The sequence below is a fragment of the Mesoplodon bidens genome (assembly GCF_964165515.1).
Source record: "Mesoplodon bidens genome assembly, chromosome: 11".
NCBI lineage: Eukaryota > Metazoa > Chordata > Mammalia > Artiodactyla > Ziphiidae > Mesoplodon > Mesoplodon bidens.
The window spans coordinates 21,238,852-21,252,207 of record NC_138167.1 but is presented as its reverse complement, the minus strand read 5'-3'; the positions used below and the strand labels follow the sequence as shown (position 1 = coordinate 21,252,207).

The 13,356-nt window shown below is 37.8% G+C and overlaps 1 protein-coding gene across 1 annotated transcript in view; it reads left to right on the top strand.

Annotated features, from left to right (window-relative positions):
- ITPR2 (inositol 1,4,5-trisphosphate receptor type 2) overlaps window positions 1-13,356 on the top strand; it is a 534,949-nt gene that overhangs the window by 222,228 nt on the left and 299,365 nt on the right. The window contains exons 24-26 of the mRNA XM_081250074.1: window positions 918-975; window positions 2,408-2,573; window positions 3,848-4,021. Of these exons, the coding sequence (XP_081106200.1) occupies window positions 918-975; window positions 2,408-2,573; window positions 3,848-4,021 (398 nt within the window). The remainder of the gene's footprint in view (window positions 1-917; window positions 976-2,407; window positions 2,574-3,847; window positions 4,022-13,356) is intronic.

Below are 13,356 nucleotides of genomic sequence, written 5' to 3'. Positions count from 1 at the left end.
ATTGTAGAGCTCCAAAGGGCTATTTCCAGGAATGTTAGGGCAGAACCAGAAAGTCTTGCTGGCAGTTGCCTTGACACTAGCATAAGAATTATTGTCTCTCAGAAGCCAGACTTCTGGAAACAGGAGCTCTAAGCGTCAGTAAAAGTGGGGGAGCGAAAGTCTAGGGGCACCCCCAGAAAACCAGTTCTCTCTGATTTACCTGATCTCTTAAATTGGTTGTATTCATTAGAGTAGCATTCTAGGAAGAATTCCTTTTCCCTTTTTATGTCTTGCTCTGTTTTCTTTTCATACTTTTGGAGATGAGAAATAAATTGTGTACTTATCATAGATATTTTCAAAATGTTATTGTTGGGGATGAGTGATGAATCATGATTGGTTCACATTAAAAAAAAAAATCAAATACCCTGTCCCAGAAGAAGGGACGGATTTATAGAAGTAAGCTTAGATTAAAAGATCATGTTGTTTGGAAGTACCATGGAGTAACAGGGTTCCTTATAGGTATACTGTGATTTTTAAAAAAATATTATCCTTCCATGTCATTACCCATTTAAATTAAATGTGTGTATATAGGTGTGTAGTTGATGTATGTATGCATATATATATATATATATATATATATATATATATGTACACACACACATACATACTTATATAGATGAGGAAAGTTTGTAAATGGTTCTTTCTGATCTTTTAAATGTACCTTTGACTATAACAATATATATTTTAAAAAGTAAACTTCAATTTAAAATGTTGACTGATAAGAGGAACTGTACTGTGACTTTTTAAAGTGTTAATTGACTTTTGGTGGCATAAAGAAATTAAGACAAAAATATTTTTAGTAAGCTAATATTATCATAAATATTGGGACTTCTAATTATAAAAAGATAAAGAATGGATTTTACCATTTGTCTTTGCAGCTATTGTTCCTGACATAGATGAAATTGCAGCTCAGGCAGAAACTATGTTTGCTGGAAGGTACAGTAACATTTATGTATCTTTTTCTTGTGAATAAGATTTTACTTAGAATTTTATTGACACTTTATTGTTCACTTTGCTATATCTATTTAATTTAGATCCTTTATCGTTGCCAACATAATTTCTGCCATAAATGAAGCTGCGAATTTATTGTAGAAGAGAAAGCATAGCTTTTCTTTAGGTCAGGTAAAAAAAAAGACAGGAGAGATGAGTTCAGTGTATTGAACTTTCCCCTGAATTCTTTGCTTTTCTTTCCTCAAATAATGACAGCACACGAATGCCCTTTAAGTCCCCTGGTATAAATATTGCTGCCTCTTGCAAAATGTTGCTTCCTCAAATCTGAGAAATTTGAGGCAAGAAAGTAACTTCTTTCAACGTTATCATTAACTTTATTAGTGAGAAATAACTCTATTTTCTGCCAATTGGAAATATCCATGATTAAAGAAAATAAAACATCTCTGCCATGACTACTCTCCTTTGCTATCAGGTGCCCTGCTACTCACTGTTTTTAGATTGTTTCTTTTTTTCCCATAAATGAAAGTGGTAGTCAAAAAGAAAAGTAAAAACCGTAAAATGTCTGAGCTACAAATTTTTGACTTGCTGGCATTCATTTTTATTATAGATTTGCCATGAGTACCTAAACAAATTTCTGTACTAAGGCATTGCATTTTCTTTGGTTAGAAAGAAAGACAAGAATGAGGAATCAGGGGAACCAAGAAGGATTTTTATCTCTAGTGAACATTTGGTTTAGGTTTGTTTTTATATTGTTCTGCCAGTTTTTGCTGTTGTTATTGTTGCTGTGTTTTCCTATTCAAGTATTACTCCCGAAGAAGAGAGAATAAACCAGTGTATGATTTTCACCTTAAAATAAATGGACTTTTTATCAGGGGAATCTTGCTCAGAGTCCGTGTACACCAAACTCTCAGAGTTGCTCTGGTGACGCCTGTGTGCCTGTGTGCGTGAGCACTGCCTTCCCCGTGCCTCACCACCTGTCGTGGAGAGGTTTTTGGACTCGGGGGAAGTTCAGCCCTTGATGTACATCCAGCCAAGTATGTCTTCTCAATAAACGCTTCAGGATTGATTCAGATTCTATCTTTTGTCTTTGCCTACATGACCAAATCATCCCGGTTTGCCTGCTACTTTCCCAGTGCAATCACTGAAAGTCGCCTATCTTGGGAACCCCCTCAGTCTTGGACAAACTGGGGCATAGGTCACCCCTACTTTCATGGACAAACACAAGTTTTCTCTCTGTTTTGTTTCCTCATTAGTTACCGGAGGCCAAAAAAGAGTAAAAATTTCTTCCTTTGTACTTTCCAGGGTTTTTTTGGGGGGGAGGGTGGGTGATAACTGAGGATGTACACACAATTTTAACCACTTCTGACTAAATTTTATGTAAATATAAGTTATTTTAGAATAATTTTTGGTTTTATAGAAAGGAAAAAAATCCAGTTCAACTTGATGATGAAAGAGGCAGGACATTTTTACGGGTCCTCATCCATCTGATCATGCATGACTACCCTCCTTTGCTATCAGGAGCCCTGCAGCTGCTGTTCAAGCACTTCAGCCAGAGAGCGGAAGTTTTACAGGCATTTAAACAGGTGAGATTCAGTAGCCCTCAGTGGTTCCATAGCAGAGACTCTGAAAATATTGTTTATAGCATCCAACCTGACTTCATGGTTGCAGAGTTAATGAGACTGTGCAGCTTTTCCTGGGGACACTTTCTATTTTTTTTTTTTTTCGGTACGCGGGCCTCTCACTGTTGTGGCCTCTCCCGCTGCGGAGCACAGGCTCCGGGCACGCAAGCTCAGCGGCCATGGCTCACGGGCCCAGCCGCTCCGCGGCATGTGGGATCTTCCCAAACCGGGGCACGAACCCGTGTTCCCTGCATCGGCAGGCGGACTCTCAACCACCGCGCCACCAGGGAAGCCCCACTTTCTATTTTTAAAGATAGATATGGCCTTGTCTGAGGCCAAGACATGATCTATTTTAGAAAGAGATCCCCACAAGTGATTTTTCAGTTAATATCTTTAATGTAAATGACAGGCACTAAAATTTAGGAGGGCACTGGGAGATAAAACCATGTTAGGAATTTTGTTGCCAGTGTTGTTATTTTGACCCAAGATTTTAATGATAAATTTGGGTAATGCACTGAAATAAATGTCGTGATTGAAAAAATGTAGAAATCCAAGAGAAAGGAATTGTGATGGATCTAATCTTTTTCTTTGTTGTCTTTGAATGATATCAATCTTGAGACCATTAATGAGAAATATCTCAGGGCTTACATATATTTCACTAATATTTATTTAATAGAGCATTGATCTTCCTTAGGAAGTTTTACAAGGATACATTAGAATATGAAATAATTAAAAGAGTAATTATATAAGTACAGATAATTATTCATATATTTGTAAATATCACACAATACATATAAATTTAGGTTTAGACTGTATCACTGTTTTCTTCCAGTTATTTTTATGCTTCTACCTCTTTTCAAATAGAGAGAGTCTCAGAAAAATTAACTTTAGCAGTAAAATTAGAGTTAGGGTATCTCTTATTTTAAATTACTCTTTAACACTTTAAAAAGCTTTGCTAGGGCTCACTTTTTTATATGTATAATTCTTCATAACATGTGAATATATTGAGTAGAGTTCACAGATACTTTCAGGGGAATTTTCATGATCAATATACATCTAAAATATGTAAAATATATGTAAATATATAAAAAATATTCATAAATATTCTGGAAATACTAAACTTCAACTGAGGGGCAAATATGTTAAAAAGACTTGGGATTTTTGACATAAATGAAATAGGAATAAAGGAAATTCCATAAGTAAATTAAGTAAACTAAGGATTGCAATTCTGTTTCCAGGTGCAGTTACTGGTGTCCAATCAGGACGTAGATAACTACAAGCAAATCAAGGCAGACCTAGACCAGCTTCGACTAACTGTAGAAAAATCCGAGTTATGGGTTGAGAAGAGCAGCAGCTATGAGAATGGAGAAATGGGAGAAAATCAAGTAAAAGGTGGTGAAGAGCCAATTGAGGTCTGTTTTCAAGATCTATTTTGAAATAATCCAAACAATATCTTTTAAATCAGCATAAAATTTCCATTTGCCAAGTCAAATATCTGCATAAACTTGTACTTTGGTTAATTCTTGTCAATTACTCTCACTTGAGACCTCATCTGACTACTTTTTCACTCTTTCTCCTTCCACTGTAAATCCTATAAGCCAGGAATCAGGACAATAGGAGGGAGTGAGGTGGAGAAAAAGAGGAATAGGTCTTAAGCTGAGACCTGTACAGAGAGGGGAATTTTTGTTTCTACCATTCATGGTGGCTTTTTATTGGCAACCTATAAATCATTCCTTTTATTATTGAATAACCTTATAAATATGTAAAAATACCCAATGGAAGGACAATATGCTTTATTACCAACATGAAAATCCCCCAAATCTGTTTCATCTACAGAATGATAAGACGCTGATCATAAATCCTCTATTATATTGGTTTTAATTTTCAGTAGGTTAATTAGTTGCTGTTTTCAGATTTCACTAAAAGCTAAATAAACCATACAAATTTTTAAGCAGTGTTTTAGTAGACTAGTGCCAACACTATAATTGATAATGTATTGAGTTTCTTAAATACCTCTCTAGTGTTTTATTTAGTTGTTATTTTATTTTATTTTATTTAACATCTTTTTTGGAGTATAATTGTTTTACATTGTTGTCTTAGTTGCTGCTGTATACCAAAGTGAATCAGCTATATGTATACATAATCCCCATATCCCCTCCCTCTTGCATCTCCCTCCCTCCCACCCTCCCTATCCCACCCATCTAGGTGGACACAAAGCACCATGCTGATCTCCCTGTGCTATGTGGCTGCTTCCCACTAGCTATGTATTTTACATTTGGTAGTATATATATGTCCATGCCACTCTCACTTTGTCGCAGCTTACCCTTCCCACCCCCCATGTCCTCAAGTTCATTCTCTGCATCTGCATCTTTATTCCTGTCTGGCCCTAGGTTCTTCAGAACCTTTTTTTTTTTTTTTTCGGTTCCATGTTTAGGTGTTAGCATACAGTATTTGTTTTTCTCTTTCTGACTTACTTCACTCTGTGTGACAGACTCTAGGTCCAACCACCTCACTATAAATAACTCAGTTTGGTTTCTTTCTATGGCTGAGTAATATTACATTGTATATATATGCCACATCTTCTTTATCCATTCATCTGTTGATGGGCACTTAGGTTGCTTCCACATCCTGGCTATTGTAAATAGAGCTGCAGTGAACATTGTGGTATATGACTATTTTTGAATTATGGTTTTCTCAGGGTATATGCCTGGTATTGGGATTGCAGGGATGTATGGTAGTTGTATTTTTAGTTTTTTAAGAAACCTCCATACTATTCTCCATAGTGGCTGTATCAATTTACATTCCCACCGATAGCACTCCACACCCTCTCCAGCATTTATTGTTTGTAGATTGTTTGATGATGGCCATTCTGACTGGTGTGAGATGATATCTCATTGTAGTTTTGATTTGCATTTCTCTAATGATTAATGATGTTGACCATTCTTTCATGTGCTTGTTGGCAATCTGTATATCTTCTTTGGAGAAATGTCTATTTAGGTCTTCTGCCCATTTTTGGATTGGGTTCTTTGTTTTTTTGATATTGAGCTTCATAAGCTGTTTGTAAATTTTGGAGATTAATCCTTTGTCAGTTGCTTCATTTACAAATATTTTCTCCCATTCTGAGGGTTGTCTTTTGGGCTTGTTTATGGTTTCTTTTGCTGTGCAAAAGCTTTCACGTTTCATTAGGTCCCATTTCTTTATTTTTGTTTTTATTTCCCTTTTTCTAGTAGGTGGGTCCAAAAGGATCTTGCTGTGATTTATGTCATAGAGTGTTCTGCCTGTTTTCCTCTAAGAGTTTTATAGTGTCTGGGCTTACATTTAGGTCTTTAATCCATTTTGAGTTTATTTTTGTGTATGGTGTTAGGGAGTGTTCTAATTTCATTCTTTTACATGTAGCTGTCCAGTTTTCCTAGCAGCACTTATTGAAGAGGCTGTCTTTACTCCATTGTATATTCTTGCCTCCCTTATTAAAGATAAAGTGACCATATGTGTGTGGATTTATCTCTGGGTTTTCTATCCTGTTCCATTGATCTATACTTCTGTTTTTGTGGTAGTACCATACTGTCCTGATTACTGTAGCTTTGTACTATAGTCTGAGGTCCTCAAGCCTGATTCCTCCAGCTCTGTTTTTCTTTCTCAAGATTGCTTTGGCTATTTGGGGTCTTTTGTGTTTCCATACAAATTGTGAAATTTTTTATTCTAGTTCTGTGAAAAATGCCAGTGGTAGTTTTATAGGGATTGCATTGAATCTGTAGATTGCTTTGGGTAGTAGAGTCATTTTCACAATGTTGATTCTTCCAGTCCAAAAACATGGTATGCCTCTCCATCTATTGGTATCACCTTTAATTTCTTTCATCAGTGTATTATAGTTTTTGGCATACAGGTCTTTAGTCTCCCTAGGTAGGTTTATTGCCAGGTATTTTATCTTTTTTTTGTTGCAGTGGTAAATGGGAGTGTTTCCTTAATTTCTCTTTCAGATTTTTCATCATTAGTGTATAGGAATGCAAGAGATTTCTGTGTATTAATTTTGTATCCTGCAACTTTACCAAATTCATTGATTAGCTCTAGTAGTTTTCTGGTAGCATCTTTAGGATTCTCTATGTATAGTATCATGTCATCTGCAAACAGTGACCGTTTTACTTCTTTTCCAGTTTGTGTTCCTTTTATTTCTTTTTCTTCTCTGATTGCTGTGGCTAGGACTTCCAAAACTATGTTGAATAATAGTTGTGAGGGTGGATATCCTTGTCTTGTTCCTGACCTTAGAAAAAATGCTTTCAGTTTTTCACCATGGATAATGATGTTTGCTGTGGGTTTGTCGTATATGGCCTTTATTATGTTGAGGTAGGTTCCCTCTATGCCCACTTTCTGGAGAGATTTTATCATAAATGGGTGTTGAATTTTGTGAAAAAGTTTTTCTGCATCTACTGAGGTGATCATATGGTTTTTATTCTTCAATTTGTTAATATGGTGTATCACATTGATTGATTTGCATATATTGAAGGATCCTTGAATCCCTGGGATAAATCCCATTTGATTATGGTGTATGATCATTTTAATGTGTTGTTGGATTCTGTTTGCTAGTATTTTGTTGTGGATTGTTTCATCTATATTCATGAGTGATATTGGTCTGTAATTTTCTTTTTTTGTAGTATCTTTGTCTGGTTTTGGTATCAGGGTGATGGTGGCCTCATAGAATGGGTTTGGGAGTGTTCCTTCCTCTGCAAATTTTTGGAAGAGTTTGAGAAGGATGTGTGTTAGCTCCTCTCTAAATGTTTGATAGACTTCACCTGTGAAGCCATCTGGTCCTGGACTTTTGTTTGTTGGAAGATTTTTAATCAAGTTTCAATTTCATTACTTGTGATTGATGTGTTCATATTTTCTATTTCTTCCTGTTTCAGTCTTTGAAGGTTATATCTTTGTAAGAATTTGTCCATTTCTTCCAGGTTGTCCATTTTTTTGGCATAGAGTTGCTTGTAGTAGTCTCTTAGGATGCTTTGTATTTCTGTGGCGTTTTTTGTAATTTCTCCTTTTTCATTTCTAATTTTATTGATGTGAGTCCTCTCCCTCTTTTTCTTGATGAGTCTGGCTAATGGTTTATCAATTTTGCTTATCTTCTCAAAGAATCAGGTTTTAGTTTTATTGATATCTGCTATTGTTTTCTTTGTTTCTATTTCATTTATTTCTGCTCTGATCTTTATTTCTTTCCTTCTGCTAACTGTGGGTTTTGTTTGTTCTTCTTTCTCTAGTTCCTTTAGGTGTACAGTTAGATTGTTTATTTGAGATTTTTCTTGTTTCTTGAGGTAGGCTTGTATAGCTATAAACTCCCCTCTTAGAACTGCTTTTGCTGAATCCCATAGTTTTTGGATCATCATGTTTTCATTGTCATTTGTCTCCAGGTATTTTTTGATTTCTTCAGTGATCTCTTGGTTATTTAGTAATGTATTGTTTAGCCTCCATGTGTTTGTGTTTTTTACATTTTTTTCCCTGTAATTGATTTCTAATCTCATAGTGTTGTTGTCAGAAAAGATGCTTGATATGATTTCCATTTTCTTAAATTTACTGAGGGTTGATTTGTGACCCAAGATTTGATCTATCCTGCAGAATGTTCCGTGTGCACTTGAGAAGAAAGTGTAATCTGCTATTGTTGGATGGATTGTCCTATAAATATCAGTTAAATCTGTTTGGTCTATTGTCTCATTTAAAGCTTGTGTTTCCTTATTAATTTTCTGTTTGGATGATCTGTCCATTGGTGTAAGAGAGGTGTTAAAGTCCCCCACTATTACTGTGTTACTGTCAATTTCCTCTATTATAGCTGTTAGCAGTTACCTTATGTATTGAGGTGCTCCTATGTTGGGTGCATATATATTTATAATTGTTATATCTTCTTTTTGGATTGATCCCTTGATCATTATGTAGTGTCCTTCATTGTCTCTTGTAACATTCTTTCTTTCTTTCTTTCTTTTTATTTTTAATTTTTTTTGCGGTACATGGGCCTCTCACTGTTGTGGCCTCTCCCGTTGAGGAGCACAGGCTCCGGACGCGCAGGCTCAGCAGCCATGGCTCACGGGCCTAGCTGCTCCGCCGCATGTGGGATCTTCCTGGACCGGGGCACGAACCCGTGTCCCCTGCATCGGCAGGTAGACCCTCAACCACTGCGCCACCAGGGAAGGCCACATTCTTTATTTTAAAGTCTCTTTTTTCTGATATGAATATTGCTACTCCAGCTTTCTTTTGATTTCCATGTGCATGGAATATTGTTCTCCATCCCCTCACTTTCAGTCTGTATATGTCCCTACGTCTGATGTGGGTTATTTGTAGACAGCATATATATGGGTCCTGTTTTTGTATCTATTCAGTAAGCCTGCATCTTTTGGTTGGAGCATTTAATCCATTCACGTTTAAGGTAATTATCGATATGTATGTTCTATGAGCATTTTCTTAATTGTTTTGGGTTTGTTTTTGTAGGTCCTTTTGTTCTCTTGCGTTTCTCACTTAGAGAAGTTCCTGTAGCATTTGCTGTAGAGCTGTTTTGGTGGTGCTGAATTCTCTTAGCTTTTGCTTGTCTGTAAAGCTTTTGATTTCTTCATCGAATCTGAGTGAGATCCTTGCCAGGTAGAGTAATCTTGGTCGTAGTTTCTTCCCTTTCATCACTTTAAGTATATTATGCCCCTCACTTCCGGCTTGTAGAGTTTCTGCTGAGAAATCAGCTGTTACCCTTATGGGAGTTCCCTTGTATGTTATTTGTCATTTTTCCCTTTTGCTTTCAATAATTTTTCTTTATCTTTAATTTTTGCCAGTTTGATTTCTGTGTGTCTCGGCGTGTTTCTCCTTGGGTTTATCCTGTATGAGACTCTCTGCGCTTCCTGGACTTGGGTGGCTATTTCCTTTCCCATGTTAGGGATGTTTTCGACTATAATCTCTTCATATATTTTCTCTGGTCCTATTTCTCTCTCTTCTCCTTCTGGGCCCCCTATAATGCGAATATTGTTGCGTTTAATATTGTCCCAGAGGTCTCTTAGGCTGTCTTCATTTCTTTTCATTCTTTTTTCTTTATTCTGTTCCACAGCAGTGAATTCCACCATTCTGTCTGCCAGGTCCCTTATCCGTTCTTCTGCCTCAGGTATTCTGCTATTGATTCCTTCTAGTGTATTTTTCATTTCAGTTATTGTATTTTTCATCTCTTTTTATTTGTTCTTTAATTCTTCTGGGTCTTTGTTAAACATTTCTTGCATCTTCTTGATATTTGCCTCCATTCTTTTTCTGAGGTCCTGGATCATGTTCACTATCATTATTCTGAATTCTTTTTCTGGAAGTTTGCCTATCTCCACTTCATTTGGTTGTTTTTCTGGGGTTTTATCTTGTTCCTTCATCTGGTACATAGCCCTCTGCCTTTTCATCTTGTCTATCTTTCTGTGAATGTGGTTTTTGTTCCACAGGCTGCCGGATTGTAGTTCTTCTTGCTTCTGCTATCTGCCCTCTGGTGGATGAGGCTATCTAAGAGGCTTGGGTCTGTACAGTTTTTTTCCTGTAATTGATATCTAGTCTAATAGCATTGTGGTTGGAAAAGATACTTGATAAGATGTCAGTTTTCTTAAATTTACTAAGGCTTGACTTGTGACCTACGATATGATCTATCCTGGAGAATGTTCCATGAGCACTTGAAAAGAAAGTTTATTCTGTTGTTTTTGGATGGAATGTCTTGTAAATATCAATTACGTCCATCTTGTTTAATATGTCATTTATAGCTTGTGTTTCCTTATTTATTTTCATTTTGGATGATCTGTCCATGGTGAAAGAGCAGTGTAAAAGTCCCCTACTATTATTGTGTTACTGTCAATTTCCCCTTTTATGGCTGTTAGCAGTAGCCTTATGTATTGTGGTGCTCCTATGTTTGGTGCATAAATATTTATAATTGTTATATCTTCTAGGATCGATCCCTTGATCATCATGTAGTGTCCTTCTTTGTCTCTTGTGATAGTTTTATTTTAAAGTCTAATTTGTCTGATATGAGAATTGCTACTCCAGCTTTGTTCTGATTTCCATTTGCATGGAATATCTTTTACCATTCCCTCACTTTCAGTCTGTGCATGTCCCTAGGTCTGAAGTGGGTCTGTTGTAGACAGCATATGTACGGGTCTTGTTTATGTATCCATTCAGCCAGTGTATATCTTTTGGTTGGAGTTTTTTACCCATTTATGTTTTAGGTAGTTACTGATATGTACATTCCTGTTTCCATTTTCTTAGTTGTTTTGGGCTTGTTATTGTAGATCTCTTCCTTCTGTTGTGTTTCCTGCCTAGAGAATTTCATTTAGCATTTTTTGTAAAGCTTGTTTGGTGGTGCTGAATTCTCTTAGCTTTTCCTTGTCTTTAAAGGTTTTAATTTCTCTGTCAAATCTGAATGAGATCCTTGCTGGGTAGAGTAATCTTGGTTGTAATTTTTTCCCTTTCATCACTTTAAATCTGTCCTGCCACTCCCTTCTTGGTTACAGAGTTTCTGCTGAACGATCAGCTGTTAACCTTATGGGGATACCCTTGTAATTTATTTGTTGTTTTTCCATTGCTGTTTTTAGTATATTTTCTTTGTATTTAATTTTTGATAGTTTGATCAATATGTGTCTTGCCGTGTTTCTCACTGCATTTATCCTGTATGGGACTCTCTGTGTTTCCTGGACTTGACTGATTATTTCCTTTCCCATATTAGGGAAGTTTTCAAGTATAATCTCTTCAAATATTTTCTCAGTCCGTTTTTTTTCCCTCTTTTTCTTCTGGGACCCCTATAATTCGAATGTTCATGCATTTAATGTTATCCCAGAGGTCTCTGAGACTGTCCTCAATTATTTTCATTGTTTTTTCTTTATTCTGCTCTGTGGTAGTTATTTCCACTATTTTATCTTCCAGGTCACTTTTCCGTTCTTCTGCCTCAGTTATTCTGCTATTGATTCCTTCTAGAGAATTTTTAATTTCATTTATTGTATTGTTCATCACTGTTTGTATGCTCTTTAGTTCTGCTAGGTCCTTATTAAGTGTTTGTTGTATTTTCTCCATTGTATTTCCAAGATTTTGGATCATCTTTACTATGATTATTTTTAATTCTTTTTCAGGTAGACTGCCTATTCCCTCTTCATTTGTTTGGTCTGGTGTGTTTTTACCTTGCTTCTTCATCTGCTGCATATTTCTCTGTCTTCTCATTTTGCTCAACTCACTGTGTTTGGGTTCTCCCTTTCACAGGCGGCAGGTTCGTAGTTGCTGTTGTTTTTGGTGTCTGTCCCCAGTGGGTAAGGTAGGTTCCATGGGTTGTGTAGGCTTCCTGGTGGAGGGGCCTGGTTGCTGTGTTCCCGTGGATGAGACTGGATCCTGTTTTTCTGGTGGGCAAGACCATGTCCAGTGGTATGTTTTGGGGTGTCTGTGAAGCTAGTATGATTTTAGGTAGCCTCTGTGCTAATGGGTAGGGTTGTGTTCCTGTCTTGCCACTTGTTTGGGATGGGGTGTCCAGCACTGTAGCTTGCTGGTTGTTGAGTGGAGCTGGTTCTTAGCATTGAGACGGAGATCTCTGGAGGAGCTCTTGGATCCAGGAGTTGTCTGGTGGTCCAATGTCCTGAATTCGTCTCTCCCACCTCAGAGGTTCAGGCCTGATGCCCAAGCGGAGCACCAAGAGCCTGTCACCCACAGGGCTCAGAAGAAAAGGGAGAAAAAAATAGATAAAGAAAAATAAAATAAAATAAAGTTATTAAAATAAAAATTAAAAAAACATATTATTAAAATAAAAAATAAAAGAAGTACTTAAAATAAGAAGGGAGCAGTGAAACCAATAACAAGTCCACCAATGATAACAAGCACTAAAAACTAAAGTAAGATAAGCATGTAAATCAGAAAATAATCAGTTGCATACAGCAAACCCCAAGTCTACAGTTGCTCCCAATGTCTACCGCCTCAGTTTTGGGATGATTCGTTGTCTATTCAGGTATTTCACAGATGCAGGTACATCAAGTTGATTGTGGAGACTTAATCCACCGTTCCTGAGGCTCCTGGGAGAGATTTCCCTTTCTCTTCTTTGTTTGCAGAGCTCCTGGGGTTCAGCTTTGGAATTGGCCCCACCTCTGCATGTACGTCTCCACCCAGACAGGACGGGGTTAAAGGAGTGTCTGATTAGGGGGCTCTGGCTCACTCAGGCTCACTCAGGAGAGAGGGGTACAGAATGTGGGGTGAGCCTGTGGTGGCAGAGGCCAGCGTGACATTGCAACAGCCTGAGTCATGCCCTGTGTTCTCCTGGGGAAGAGGTCCCTGGATCACGGGACCCTGGCAGTGGCGGGCTGCACAGGCTCCCAGGAGGGGAGCTGTGTATAGTGACCTGTGCTTGCACACAGGCTTCTTGGTGGCTGCAGAAGCAGTGTTAGCATTCCATGCCCATCTCTGGGGTCCGAGCTGATAGCAATGGCTCGCGCCCGTCTCTGGAGCTGTTTAGATGGTGCTCTGAATCCCCTCTCCTCGTGCACCCTGAAATAGTGGTCTCTTGCCTCTTAAGCAGTTCTAGACTTTTTTCCGGACTCCTGGCTATCTGTGGTGCACTAGCCCCCTTCAAGCTGTGTTCACACAGCCAACCCCAGTCCTCTCTCTGGGATCTGAGCTCCAAAGCTCGAGCCTCAGCTCCCAGGCCCCACTCGCCCCGGCGGTGAGCAGACAAGCGTCTTAGGCTGGTGAGTGCTGGTTGGCAGCGATCCTCTGTGCCGGAATCTCTCCTCTTTGCCCT